Source organism: Protopterus annectens, chromosome 2.part0 (assembly GCF_019279795.1).
Source record: "Protopterus annectens isolate FY-2018-M chromosome 2.part0, PAN1.0, whole genome shotgun sequence".
NCBI lineage: Eukaryota > Metazoa > Chordata > Ceratodontiformes > Protopteridae > Protopterus > Protopterus annectens.
This window is the reverse complement of record NC_056728.1, coordinates 1727902066-1727917207: the sequence shown is the minus strand read 5'-3', so window position 1 is coordinate 1727917207 and position 15142 is coordinate 1727902066. Positions and strand designations below refer to the sequence as shown.

At 36.2% G+C, this 15142-nt stretch overlaps 1 protein-coding gene across 1 annotated transcript in view; it reads right to left on the bottom strand.

Moving 5' to 3' along the window:
- The window catches only part of EPHA8 (EPH receptor A8), a 2987396-nt gene that overhangs the window by 646072 nt on the left and 2326182 nt on the right, over window positions 1-15142 (bottom strand). The window contains exon 9 of the mRNA XM_044061766.1: window positions 6296-6363. Coding sequence (XP_043917701.1) covers window positions 6296-6363 — 68 coding nt within the window. The remainder of the gene's footprint in view (window positions 1-6295; window positions 6364-15142) is intronic.

The following is a 15142-nucleotide window of genomic DNA, read 5'->3' as shown; positions in this document are numbered from 1 at the left end:
TACATGAATCCCTTTCTTAAGTTTATTAAGTTGTTAGGTGAATATACTGAGTTTATGTTAAGCCAACTATATTCTGATTTATTATCAAGTTGTATCACAGGAATTACAGCTCACCATTATGAATCGTATGTTCTACCATCTTTACAGCTGCCTCTCCAGTGGAAAATTAAGGGACTTTAAATCAAAAAGGGGAATGATGACATTGAAAACAAATCACATGTCTTAATCCAGCTGCTTGGAAGACTGTGATGGATTTTGTGGGAGAATGGAAGTGAGAACCTGAATCAGAAGAGAAGTTAAATATGTGAGACTTCAGGAGAAAAGAAGGCTTTCTAATAACAATAGTGAGGTATAGATAGCCTTATGTCACTCCAACTGCAATTTCAAATCCTAAGGATAAAATTAGAGTTTAGTTGTTGTTGTGTTTTTCGGCTTTTCCCGGTTAGGGGTCGCCACAGTGGAACTTCGGTCCGCTAGTGATTGGTAGTTGATTTTTACATGCTGAGTTACCAGCCCTGATGCACAACCTTCAACGAAGGTATGCCAATTCACGCATGTCTCGACGCAGAAGACGCTCTAGCTGAGAATTGAACCGGACAGCATCTTACTGTGAGGCGACAACGCTACTGCAGCACCACCACCGTGGGTTAAGCCCATCTCAGTGAAAATCTAAATTGGGTACAGCTGCTCTTGGTCACAAAATTTGAGTAATTAAGTATGCTTGAAAAAAATCGCTACCTTTACATTACAATTGATGTAACTACTGTTACAGATGCCTGGTGAAAAGATTTTGACCGGGCCCTGATATTTAAGGGTGTAAGTATTTTCATGTCCTAAATGACAATCAACTGCAAATGATGGAGGAAAAGTACTGTTCAAAGATAAAAAGGGTTAGACTGATGTGAAGTCTTTCAACGGTTATTAAACCTGCCTTTCTTTTTTTTTAATTTGGAAGCATCTGATTGTCTCAAATATCACATTTTCTAAACTAGCATAGCCTGCTAGACTGTCTGCAGCGTAGTGCAGAAATTCTGATGAGTCCTACCTCCAGGGAGGAAGGAGTTAACTGTTAAACTCTCTTTAAAAAACAAAGTATAAGCAGCTGAGACTTCACAGAAATAATTTGTAGAGCATAGAGAGTAGTGGTTACATTCTGATATCTGGAAAAAAGACAAGTCAGTTAAGCGCTTCTATAGTGCAAGACCAAATTCTTACAAATGCTAATCACCCTCTTGCTTAACTGTAAAGATCAGATATCGTGCTAGACAATTAAATCTGCCAATACTGACCAGCAAACGACAGGGACAGAATACAAAAATGTGTTTCTGCCTGGTTTCTGTGCCAGTAATGTGTTCCTGACTTTGTCTGTCATAAAAGAATGTGCTACTGCCTTATTGACAGTGCTCACTAAGTACTTTATGCCTTTGAAAGCCAACAAAACACTTACTTTTTTTTCTGTAACTAGTAGAACATGGACCAGATAAAGTTCCATGCGCTACAAGTAATTATGATTGGGTGTCTGATCATAGCCCTTTATTATGTGTTCTTGACATGGATGCCAAGATTCACTTTTCAAAGTTCAGTCCCACAGTGAGTTTTTTGGCATGTGTATCACAAATTCATAATAACAAGTTATAATCATCGGCCTGCTCATAATCCTCTATACCATGTTCTAACGCAGGAGATATATATTACAGTCCTAAGGAAAAATCAGTACCATGTAGACTTTACTTAGAAACAAAATGGTAAAAAAGTGGGAACTTTCCAGCCATTTGTAAGCAGGCATTAATTGTTTGTCTTTTGGGCTTTTCCCGGTTAGGAGTTGCCACAGCAGAACTCCGGTCTCCTAATGATTGGCAGTAGATTTTTTTATGGTGCCGAGTTGCCAGCCCGACGCCCAACCTTCAGCGAAGGCATGCCCATTTATGCATGTCTTTCGGAGGCCATTCGACCATGGGGAGGACATGCAGACTCCACACAGAAGGTGCTCCAGACATGAATTGAACAGGAGAACCTCTTGCTGTGAGGAAACAATGCTACCGCTGTACCACCATGGCTTACAGGCATTAATATCAGTATTAAACTAACTCAAAAAAAATATATATATACTCTCAGATATGAACTTCTGCCATCATAGTGTAGTGCTAATCCTTCACCAGTGGCCATTGTCTAAGGGGTCTACCCTTTAGTTTAACTACTCTACACTATTTCTGCTATGTGCATAGAAAGTTAAGGATTACAACTGCAATTTGAATTGTCTACATACAGTGTTAAGAATTTATAGTGAGATAAAGGTTTACTACAATTCATCTGAATAGTATTTGACTGAAAATGAAATGTTTGAAAGAATTTAACTGAAGGCCCAGCAGATTGAAGACTAACTGACTGAAATCCTATTGGTTGAAAACCCATTTTTCTGAATCTCATTTCACCGAATCAAAAATCATTGAAAATATTCAGCATAAGAAAATACAACATAGAATAGTGTTTTTGCAAGGAGGCAAGCCCCGTGTATCTACCAATGTAGTGGACTTTGCCCCCACACCCCTTAATTATATATAACTCCATGGCCGCACAACCACTTGACCATACATAGTAACTCAGTCCTGTTGCACCAACACTGATTCACTCTGTATGGCATTTTTTCTTTTCTCAAGTGGTTTTGCATCTGCGTATTTTTTTCCTCAGAACCTGCAGTGGTTGAGGTAAGCTTTATGTATCCCATACTATAGGCTGAGCAAATGTGGGCAATTTATAACAACACAAAAAAGATGAAAATCTTCTAACGACAACACCAGATAGTAGCAAAATTATACTTTTCGAAGTAATACAGAAATCACAGGCCTAAAATGAGTCTGTTCATTCTCCACTCTAACTAGAGTACAAATTCTTAGCTACACTACTAGAAAATCTCTAAAAAAGTGCACAAATATTACAGTAAAAGTCGGTAAGAGCAGAAAAGTACTTTCTCCATGTTTTCTAGGGCTGCTTTTTGTCAAATCTGGTGGAAAATTGTCATACTCTGTAGCCTTGCAACATACCCTGTAGCAGCTACAACGCTATTATAGCAGCAGAATGAAATATGATTCTGATATTTATACATTTGTCACCAATACCATGCCATGTGGACATGTTTGTTAATAGCTGAATGGCAAAATTTTAAAATAGATATGTCAGCATACTGGTAATTCAGACCAGTGTGTGTCTCTGAAATTGTCTGAAATATTCTTGCAAAATTCTAAGTACAATATATCCTGATATACAGCTACAGATTGCACTTTGTTTATGGCTTTGGGTGTAAGTGTGCATACCATTATCTTTATTTTATGTATATCTGTTTATAATGGAAGAGATGGAAAGTTATACTTTTATGGAGAAGCACGCATGATTGTCAGTTGTTCAACATTAGATCAGTGTTGCAGTAATTTCCACAATTAGTGTTATATCCTGTAAGCATATGACCAACCTGGCCAGATTTTCAAAGCTTGAGGACTCATTATAACTGCTAGGAGCTCAAGCAGAGTTCCATATAAAAAGCAGTTGGAGTGCCAAAAGCTTCAGAGCTTCCTTGCTGCTGAATTGTGCTGCGTCTGTGGGCTTTGTGGATCCAGTAGTCAGCTAGCGATACTCCTAGGCTGGGTAGATAGGTCCTCTGATGGGGAAAATCTTCAACTATTCTAACTACAGTTTTTTTTCTTCATGAATTTGTTATTGTTTGGGTTAGGAAACTTATATCTGTATGGGCTGTCATTCTTGTCTGAGGATTTTTACTACAGTGAATGTTTGTGGTAACTTCAATTCTAAATTTGATATTTGAACTTTTATTTATATGTTTTTTATAGTATGCATGCCATAGCGGCAGGAAGTGGTGCTTTTGGGAACTTTTAATGTGCTTTGTACCTTAAAAACATCTTTTTACTATGACTGGGTTACCACCTCTTTCAGGCTTCTATACTCATCTCTGAGACTTCCTTCATGCCTAGGCATATGGAACATTTTTACCAGTCTCCTTGGTTCTTCCTTAGCCCATCAGCAAGAAGAGACAAGTTGTCAGGAAATTTTTGGGTGTTAGGCCGGCTTTGATTTTGCCACAGCCAACTATGGGTGACTCAGACCACTAATCATTTTCCCCCAGTTAATGAATGAAAGAAATCAAGGGTACATTAATACCTAATACTGATTTTTTTTTGTCCTATTTCTACACTGTGTGGAGCAAAACATTTTCTACTGACTTTTGCTACCCCTGTCTGAAAAGAGTAAGCATTAGAATAACTTACCCTTAATGAAGACATTTTTATGATTTCCTCAGACAGCTTAACTTTAAGCTCAACATGTGTCCTTGGCACTTTCTAAATCTATAGGTAACTTAGACTCTTTATCTTATCATGTTAGTCAGGGGATTTAATACTTCATTTGTTAATTGTTAAAAATGTCACATTGTACAGCCCTGGCAGACCAGCCAATAAGACATAGGCCTTTCGTTATAAGCTATCTGCCTTCAAGTAAGTCAGTTCTACTCAGATGTCTATATTCATAAACGTATTTCTATATGTATAAAAAGGTTCTGTTGGAATGACCACTGCTTTTCTTCCATATTTGTATCAGAATAGTATGGGACACATATACCAAGTTCAGGCCTCCACCAAGGGGCTCAGTTCCAGTATTTATAAGTCTCTATCCAACATAACCTTAAAATAACTCAAAAGCAGTTAGCAGAACTGCAAGAACATTTTGTTAGTTTATGGCTTTGTTGTAGCTGGGGACCAGTAATTGAGTTTTGATGGTAATTAGGAAAGTTCCACTCATTCTCTTTCTCTTTGATGGATATTTTTTTTCTTGGGAATGAGCACATAGATACTTCATAACCAATACTTTGCTGGAGATATCTCAGCAGTGCCATTCTGTATAGATAATATCTTTGGGATTTTCTATCACTGCAAAGCTTTTAAGCCAAACTCTTCAATGAAATGATAGCAATATAGCATCAGAACATTTAAATGGAAGCTATGCACACACACCAGATGCCTTAATGAACTCCAGTGCTATATCATTATATTGTTGTCATTCCTCTTGGTGGTTAAGAATCACTACCCCAGAGATAATGAAAACCAACCAGCCTTCTGTGGTTCAAATCTGGTTTAATCTCACTTACATCTATATCGACTTAAGTGCAAATACAAGATCTTGCACAAAACAGTCCGTATGTATTTCCATATCATTATCATCATCATCATCATCATCATCAACCCACTTTGTTCCATTTTCTACATGGGGTCAGGGTGTTATGTTAACTGTCACCATCTCTCTCGATTCAATGCTATATTCCTGCCTCTTTGAAACTCATGCTTGACTACCGCAGATCTTCTCTCACACAATCCATCCACCCTTTTCTGGATGCCCTTGTTTCCTCTTACCTTTTTCCTGTCTGTTTCAAATCTTCTTCACCAGATTGTCTTCAGCTTTTCTGCACGTGTGCATGAACCACCACAATCTGTGATCTTTGATCTTTTCTACAATTGGAGCTATTTTGGCTTCTGGTCTAATGTTCTCATGTGCAAATTAATTAATGGATATGGAAGGAGTTAATGTCATATAAGTATTCTGGAGTGTTTTTATGGACAGGGTAGAGAAACCTTGGCAATATCAGCATCAGTGTTCAGCCAGCAGTTAAGCAACATAGTCTGACACTTCATTAGACTTATGAGTATCAGTTATTGGTATAACGCAACTGACAAATCTATTGTATAATTAATATGGAAGTCAAAGTCAATACCTCAGTGTTTTTCCCCATCTCCTATGCCATCTATAAATTATGTTGTACTCTCCTTCCCAGTTTTGACTTACAGATCCTTTGACCTTAGAGTCAACTTACTAAAACATAACTGAGTGAGTAAGCAAGTAAATCCCTACACAAGGGGAAGAAACTGAGTTGGATGAATGAGGCTTTGATGCTGTGTACAGATATAAAGTATCTAAATGTCTCACACAAAGAGAATGGAGGAATTCACAATGGGGATTATTAAAGAGTTATCAGGAAATGCATGAAAATAAGATAAATGTGAAGGACAAATTTGATGTCACATTAATGGAGGAAAGAAACAAAAGTATGTTGACATGTGTAGTACACACATATGAATATTACAGATAACATCTTTTTCTGCACGTGTACATATCTAATAAATGTTCCTTGACAGCATACACTGATTTTGCTCTTCACAATGTTTTTGAATTAATGCATTTATATCTTTGTACACAATTCCGGTTAATGTGTATTAATTAAACAAGGAATGCTTACTCTGCCCATTCTGGTAATGTGTCTTCTCATCTGTGAATGTCTGGAATGCCTTACTGTAGCCACAGTGCCTGCAGAGAAGAACACAAATTTGCTGACATTACCCAAAGAAATGTAATGGTCAAAGTACATCATTAGCTATAATTAGCAAGCAAAGAACTAGTGTTAGGACAAAGCGCATGCATAGTAAGTCTCACATGAGGTTATATACAGATTGCAGCAAATAGAACATATCATTTTAAATACTCTGCTTTATACACTTAAAGGAGTACCACAATCCAAATGAATGAAAAAAGTGCCAGATGGAGTACTAAATCCCGTTTTTGGCCCAAAGGCAAGTATATGTACAACTGTAATAAGAAATCTTTGCAAAGTATTGACAAAGACAAATGCAGGAAAATGAAAACAGCATTTGGACAAAGCATTAGAGAAATTTGAAGAGAGTTAAGAGAATAAACAAATTTGAAATTCAATCAGGAGACCTTAATATCAAAGTACCCACAATTTGGTGACACAAGTAAGTGATCAAGGAGTGCAGGTTTTTTACTGTTCTGATTATCAAAGGTTTTAAAGATATGATGCAGAGTTCCATGGGTCTGAGACTGTTTTTTGAGACATTAGCATCCATTTTGAATTTTGTGTGTGTGTGTGTGTGTGTGTGTGTGTGTGTGTGTGTGTGTGTGTGTGTGTGTGTGTGTGTGTGTGTATTGGGGGGTGGGGGTTGGGATTACAGACCATGATGCTTGGTTAATGGACCTCTGAGGACTGTGATTGGTAGTTTCTTTCTTTATTAACCAGAGATGAGAATATAAAGGGAATATTATATTTATTTTAATATTAGAGCCGCATATAAAATATGGCTTTTCTGAAAGTGAGATATATATATATATATATATATATATATATATATATATATATATTTATATGGGTTCACTACATAATCTTGAAATTTTGAAATATCAGATTTGAAAATCTCGAGACTATGTAGCCGAAACCCCTAAACACCGAAAGACCAGAAGCACTAAATTCAAAATACCGAACGTACAACACACATACAGCACACACATACACATACACATACACAACTTTCCCCACAATCAAACATATCATCCTACACTACAGATAAGCAGGGGGGCAAGCCCCCATGCACCTCCATGTGGGGGCTGTACCCCCCCACACCACCCTACTTAAATATACTAACTCTGAGATCGCACAGACACACAAGGTAGACTCACACCCACACATTATACAGTCCCTCACACACACATATCACAGTCACAGCACACACTGACACACACTAAAGCCCCTAACCAACACACTTACACATAGATACTTACCTGAACTTCTACCTATCCATCAACAAACCGCAACACCAGAAGTGCTACTTCAATATCTCCGAACATGGTATTTACGGGTTTCAGCTACATAGTCTCAAGATTTTGAAATTCGATATTTCAAAATTTTGAGATTATGTAGTGAACCCATATATATATATATATATATATATATATATATATATATATATATATATATAAATATATATATATATATATATATATATATATATATATATATATATATATACATATATATATGGATCTACTTTGCAATAACGAATAACAAATAACCAAAATCCCGAACTAAAGAATATTGAGACTGCTATATCAAAACTTCTACATCCTGAATATTTATAACATCATCACTTAAAATATCAAAACAAAAGAAGCAAAACGTAACCTTCTTACACTACTACAAAATAAAAACAAAGTATCTACATCTCTATGTTTAAGCAGTGGTCTAAACCCCACTGCACCCCCCGCACCCCCTGCTAATTAAATATATCAACTGAGAAACTGCACTACACCTAAGAAGATGGTAAATATGCCATTCCATGCTATATGGCTGCAAATCTACAATTCTTAATACTGACCTCTGTAAATATAAACCAAGTAATTTTTTTATTATTGACAATTTACTTAACATGCAAAACCACCACTACCTGACATATTTCATTCAAGATAACACTTAAACACCAATATAATCTTATTTATACAGTCCGGTCCACATAGCACACTTACTCTTCCATTGTAACAACTAGCATGTCTATTCCAAAGCTCTGACAACTCCATACAAACCCAACGGAGCACTACCTGTAACCTTAATAGCCGACATAACTTTTTTCTAAAAAAAACTCTGTAACTAAAGAGATACCATGCCATTTAAAGTATACTGCATGACTGTTATCTTCGTTTTGGCATTTTGAATGTCAGTGTTGTAAACATTCAGTAAATGAGACGTTCTTCATTGTGGTCTTGAGAGTTTGGGATTTCAGTAATTCATTATTTCAAAGTAGACCCATAAATATATATATATATATATATATATATATATATATATAATATTTTGATATATATATATATATATATATATATATATAGATATATATATATATATATTGATATAGATATATGTATATGTATATATATATATATATATATATATATACATATATATATATATATATATATATGTATAGCTAGATATATATATATATATATATATATATATATATATATATATATATATATATATATATATATATAGATAGATAGATATAGATATATAGATGTTATTGCCTTGAAGTAAGACAAAGAGCTGTTCATTATAAATCACCATTGTGGTAAATCTAAGGAGTGTATTAGTTGTTGATTTAAGCAGTTGTGTTTCATAGTAGGATTCCAGTTTTTACCAACTTTTTGTTAATTATGGAAGTATATAAAGAACTTATCCATGTAAGCAGGCCTAGGGTATTCATGTACGTGGACTCGGTATTTGTGAACATGCTGGAGATGGCAGCAGTGCCTGCAGCAGTCTCCAGCAAGCCCTAGAAACCCATGGGGATATGCAGAAAACTTCAGTTATTCTCTAAAAGTGACAATGTTTAAAAAGGGGAAATGGAGTCATGTGGCTGTCATTTTACATTACCATGAAACATAATCCCTGCCCAACAAACATAATCAAGCACCCCTTATCACCTCATATCACTCGACATTTATTAAATATTGATACTGACACACACACAAAGATTTATTTCTGCAGAAATAAACAGAAGAGAAAAATACATTAATGTTGCTGCTATACTGCTGAAGGAATGCATATAGAAAGGATTCCTTCCTTACATTCAGGTTCAGTACTCCAAAAATGTAGCAACAACAAGGCACAGCAGCAGTAATTGATGTATTTAAGATAAAAATAATGATTTCATTAAGGACATTTATCTATCATGTAAATGAAATATGAGTGTATTCCTTTCAAAAAAACATATAGGTGACAAAGCATTTTTGATCAAACCAACTTGCCAATAAAAACAATACCATATTTAATGCCTTGTTTGTTAACTGGGTTTGGTTAGGTTGATGACACTCTTCAGAGGGAGAGGTTCTAAACCTGTGGCCCACAGCCTTGTTCATAATTTCTTCACGGTGGTACTGGCACTTCTAATGATGACTGCACCTGTTAAGGCATGACCAAAATTATGCTCTACCGTCTTAGTGATTTAGACCTGGATAAGACTGAGTCATTTAAAAGAGGTTCAGATTGAAAAGACATCTGGCAGGAGTTGTGTGAGCACCTGAAAACCCTGACTGGGATCATCTACTCCTGCCCCAAGTGCCACACAGGCATGATGACCCACAGAAAGAAGATATATGATGGTGAACAAAAATATATGCTAGAAGAAATATGTATAACTGCAAATATGTATCTATATGAAATTACAATGCATAAGAAAGCATAAACTTATCTGCATACAGAACCATAAACCTATCTGCTTACAGAACCACACTGTATACAAATAATGTTTTTGTGATGATATATTTTTGTGTATAAATACAAATGAATATTTATGAGTCAGAAACAGAAGTCTGCATATGTATATATCTGTAAAACACAGATGTATATCTCAAAGAGTACACTTACAATTATTATTTTTCATATATGTATTTATTTAGACACACACAAATTGTATTGTCATATAATTTCATGTATTCCAAGTATTACCTTAGTTAGTACATGAACTACAGGCAGACAATTATTGTAAAAAAAGATGGCCAGAAAGTATTCATTAGTATGACGATTGTGGAAACGAGTAATTTCTTCCAGCATGTGCATGATGGCTAAACGGAGTCAGGCAACACACACCAGTCACAGTGAAGGTTAGAGGAGGGTGGTGGAGGTTAGAGTATCAAGTGACAGATGAGCACATAGTTTAGTGACAGATGACCAGTTGTATTACTTCTGTATACATTTCTACACAATCCCTATGTATGCTTACATTTTTAGGCAGAAAATTATGAAAACACATTATTACCAGGAAGTATATATACTCCATCCATCTGCAAGAGTAAATATGTTTTGTTTGATGAAGGTTGATGTAGAAGAAAGTTAAAACTTCCTTTCTGTTGATACATTTTTATGTGTGTACAGCTTATGCCTTTGCCTAAGGAGAATTCACAGTATATTACTTAAAACTCCAGCTTTAGTATGCAAACCTTAATAGCTGAAAGTAGAATCAATGCTGAAAGTGTATGGTAAGATTTCAGATAACACTCATCCCAAAAACAGGCAAGCTGTGCACACCTATAAAAGTGCAATCATTTTAATGATGATGTACTCCTACTATTTGAAATTACATTAAAGGAAATATTAGCACTACATGACAATCTGAGTTTTATATTTCAAATATTTATAAATATTTAAAGAAATAAGCCAACTATATTAAGCAAATGTAACAGTGACTTCACTACCTTGCAGGGTACCATTAGTCCTATCAGAAAGACAGGTAAACAGCCATGCTGTTATGTATTCCCTGTGTAGCTGAAGACAAAAAGAATAAACTCCACACAACAGAACAGGACACTGACAAGATTAGCTGAGATTGCTGGTAAGCGTGAATAAAAATCCTAACATTTAAAAGCAGAAATGTCAAGTAATAAATGCTGCTTTTTGTCTTCAACTGATTTTGTTACTATAACTGCAAGAGTATGTATACACAAAAATAACAGAATGACTAAAGCACTTACAGTACAGTGTTGCAACCAAATTCATATCAGGCACACATTTAAAATGCATTATCATTTATTATGTTAAACTAGCATATCTCATTATGATCAGTAGAGTACAAATGCAGAAAACACCAAGACTTGATAGCAATACACTGATTGCTCCCATGTATGTGTAAGCATTTCCCAGACATTTTGCTTTAGTTGAATAAAGATTTAATAAAAATAAAAATTGCTGTAAATAAAGATTGAAATACTGTTAGCCTTATGTGTGCATTTATTGTCTGCATTTCTTCTGTGCCTCCCTGCTTTTCTCTTTTTCTTATGAATTATTTCTCCTTCTTTATTTTTTTCTCTCTCATTTCTGTTCATTTTTTATAGGTCTGGAATCTTTAGCATTAGTCCAGCCAGGTGTTTCCAAGGTTAGGGCATGTCCATGCTCTGCCCATCTAGGAATGTCCTCTTAAGGTTGGGGCTGTGGCATCAGTCCTATATGCACCCTGGCATGTGGCAGCTTGGCAAGCATCATTGAATGTGGGCTTCTGGACTTGGTTATGGATGTGGCAGAGCAGGTACTGGACAGACACCTTCAGTCAGTCCATGATTCTCCTCAGCTGGCAGAAGACTCATTGCTCCAGTTGGTGCTGAGTATAGCACTGCCATCATCCCTTGCCCACTCAACATTGCAGCACACCACTGCAACACCATCAGGCAGTGGAAACATTTGAGACCTGTGGACTGGGGTTTCTTGTTGGGTAGGACTCCTCCCCTACCATTTCCCTTCTCCTGTCTCCTACACTGTCTTACCTTTTTCCTACACAAAATACTCTCTTAAAAAAATTGAAAAATGAGAGGGAATCTGTCCCTCAAAAAAAAAAAAAAAAAACACAGTATGGCTGGTCTTTCGCCTCCTCCTCCTCCTCCACCTCCTCCAGCACCACCATTTTGATATTTTCCTTCTGTGTTCCCTCTTTGTGATGTCTTCTCTTTTTATTCCCCCCCCTCTCCATGCTTTAAAGCAATCAACAGGGTACCCAAATAAGGATACTCCTACATAAAACATACTAAACCCTTATATATTTTTAAATGATTATAAAAGCTGCACTGTGTGCCACCTGCCTTAGGTCGTTCAAGAGTGACTGTGCATAACTACATTCACCCTCGATCTCTACGTATCTATGAAATCATATGAAGCCTAAGGTGTCCTTTGTACATACGTAAGGATTAAATTTAAGTACTTTGTACTTTTGCCATAACTGGGTATGATCCTAAAATGCCTGCATGTTTACTTAGGGTGAATAAACTACACTTACTGTATTTGGATATAGGTGTAGCTGTGCTCTTCATGGATAGCAGCTTCTCATGTGACAAACTCAGGGCTATGAATACCACCACCATTACTTTTAATACTACATGGTCTGTTCTTTGTTTTAAACTGGTAACAGAATATGAAGGCAAGGGGAAATTCTACAAATGATTTGGCATCTTGAAATACAGCCTATGAAGCTATACTTATCATCTGGAAATGCAAAATTTCCTATGCCACATTACATCACTGTTGAGATATTGCTTAGCACTTTTGTTTTTCACTTCTGGTGTATATTGTACATAGTTCATGATGCAGTAACAACTGAATATAAATGTGAAGTTTGGAGAATGTTGCAGTATAAGGAAACTAGTCTACTTCTGTAAGGAAACTAGTATACTTCTGGACGAGCACTGCTTAACAAAAAATATCTTGTGCTTTAACAACTGTACTTTCATCATAGAATATTAAGACATGAAAAGTAGTAAAAAAGTGTCTCAACACACACACACACACACACACACACACACACACACACACACACACACACACACACACACACACACACACACACACACACACACACACACACACACACACACACACACACACACACACACACACACACACACGCACACACTCAAAAATGATTAGCTATACTGCATAGATGAGTTAATTTAAAGCTGCATTTTCCATACTGTGCCATTTGATACTAATATGTTAACCTTTTCATTGATGTATGGCCCCCTATTACACTTAAAATAATTGCACACCTCTACACCTTATAGTAATAAATATTCCCTGATACGAAGAGGTTGTATTTTTAAATAATAGGACTTATTTTAGTAGTTTTTATTTTACTTTATTGTACATTGTTTATAGATAGCCCTAAATGAATATTACTGCAGACAGTATTACAGGAACATCTCAGAACTACAAAACTGATATCATTTAATTTCACTTTGAAACAGAGCAACTTAGCTGAATATTTTAGTTTTGTGTTATTTTGTTACCATATTGTGAAGATTTGTAGAAATACTGCTGATGGACTCTCAAGAATGTCATAGTGTAATTTTGAAGCAAGCAGGTTTGCTCTGTTTGTCATCAATGGTAACAATCTGATGGAGCACAGCTCAGTGAAGCTGAACTCCGTGATATCTGTCTTACAATGGTTACCATTGTCTGTGCAGGTTTTAAATATACACTGGCAGGGATTCTTTTTTTTCTACTTCCCTATGAGAGATTTCTCTCTTATTCATATTTGTATGACCAAGTAGTTGGTGTTTATAAACCTGCCTACAGTTAATTTTCTTGACAGGTTTATTTCCCACCAGATGTTTTCCAGGAATTATAACTCAACAAGTCCTAGTGGAATCCATCCATCCATCAATCCACATCCCCTTTGCCTCATTTTAGAACATGGGGTTGGGGTGTTACTTCAACAGTGACAATCATCTAGAGCCGTGATTTACACCACCGGCTGGCTAACCCTGCCATGGTTGTTCTTCCATACCACACACTTGCATGCACACACACCTATGGCCAATTTAGAGTGTCCAATCCATCTACTATATGTCTTTAGAATGTGGGAGGAAACTGGAGTACCTGGAGGAAACCCAAGCGAACACAGGGAGGACATGCATACGCTGCACTGTGAAGCAGTAATATTCTGCTGATTCAGTTTTTTCATTTGTAATGCTCTTCTGTGCAGTACACTGATGGGGCTACATAGGGGAAGTGGAACGTTTACTCTAACAATGGTAAAAGCTAATGACTTTTCCAACCAAATCTAAACAGCACTTTAAATTATTTCTACTTCAACATTATGCACTTCATGATCATCTGGCAGCATAACAATGCACACATGTTCCCAAGCATGTTTTTACCAATTTAGTGCAGCATCAAACTGTTGAATAAATAAAGTATATCAGATGATTATGTCTGTATGTAGTTGTAATAGGTATGGCAATAGTGAGATACTGGCAGTAGTATAGTTATGTAGTATAGTTATGTAGTATAGTTATGTAGTATAGTTATGTAGTATAGTTATGTAGTATAGTTATGTAGTTATGGTTTTAGACACATATACAAAACAGACACAGCCACATATACACATACACATACATCAGCACTCAGGTGTGCACTACAAGCAGACACACACACAAACACATACACATACATTCCAATCACCCACTGAACATGAAATAGCTAAAGGTGGAGGTGTCATGGCTGGCCTTGGGGCAACTGGTGCTCTAGAAACAGGGCTCAACAGTGCTCCTGCACACCACCTGGTAACCACATCCTGGTATATCTACACCATCCAGATTACTTTTTTTTTCATTTCTCTCACAGGTTATCTTATTCTTTAGGTTTTCCTGTTTTTGTTCATCAAATTTTAATAAAAACATTTGTTTAAAACAAAAAATAAACAAATAAATACTGGAAAAGTGCTCCTGCTACAGAGGTGACTTGGTAACTGCCTAG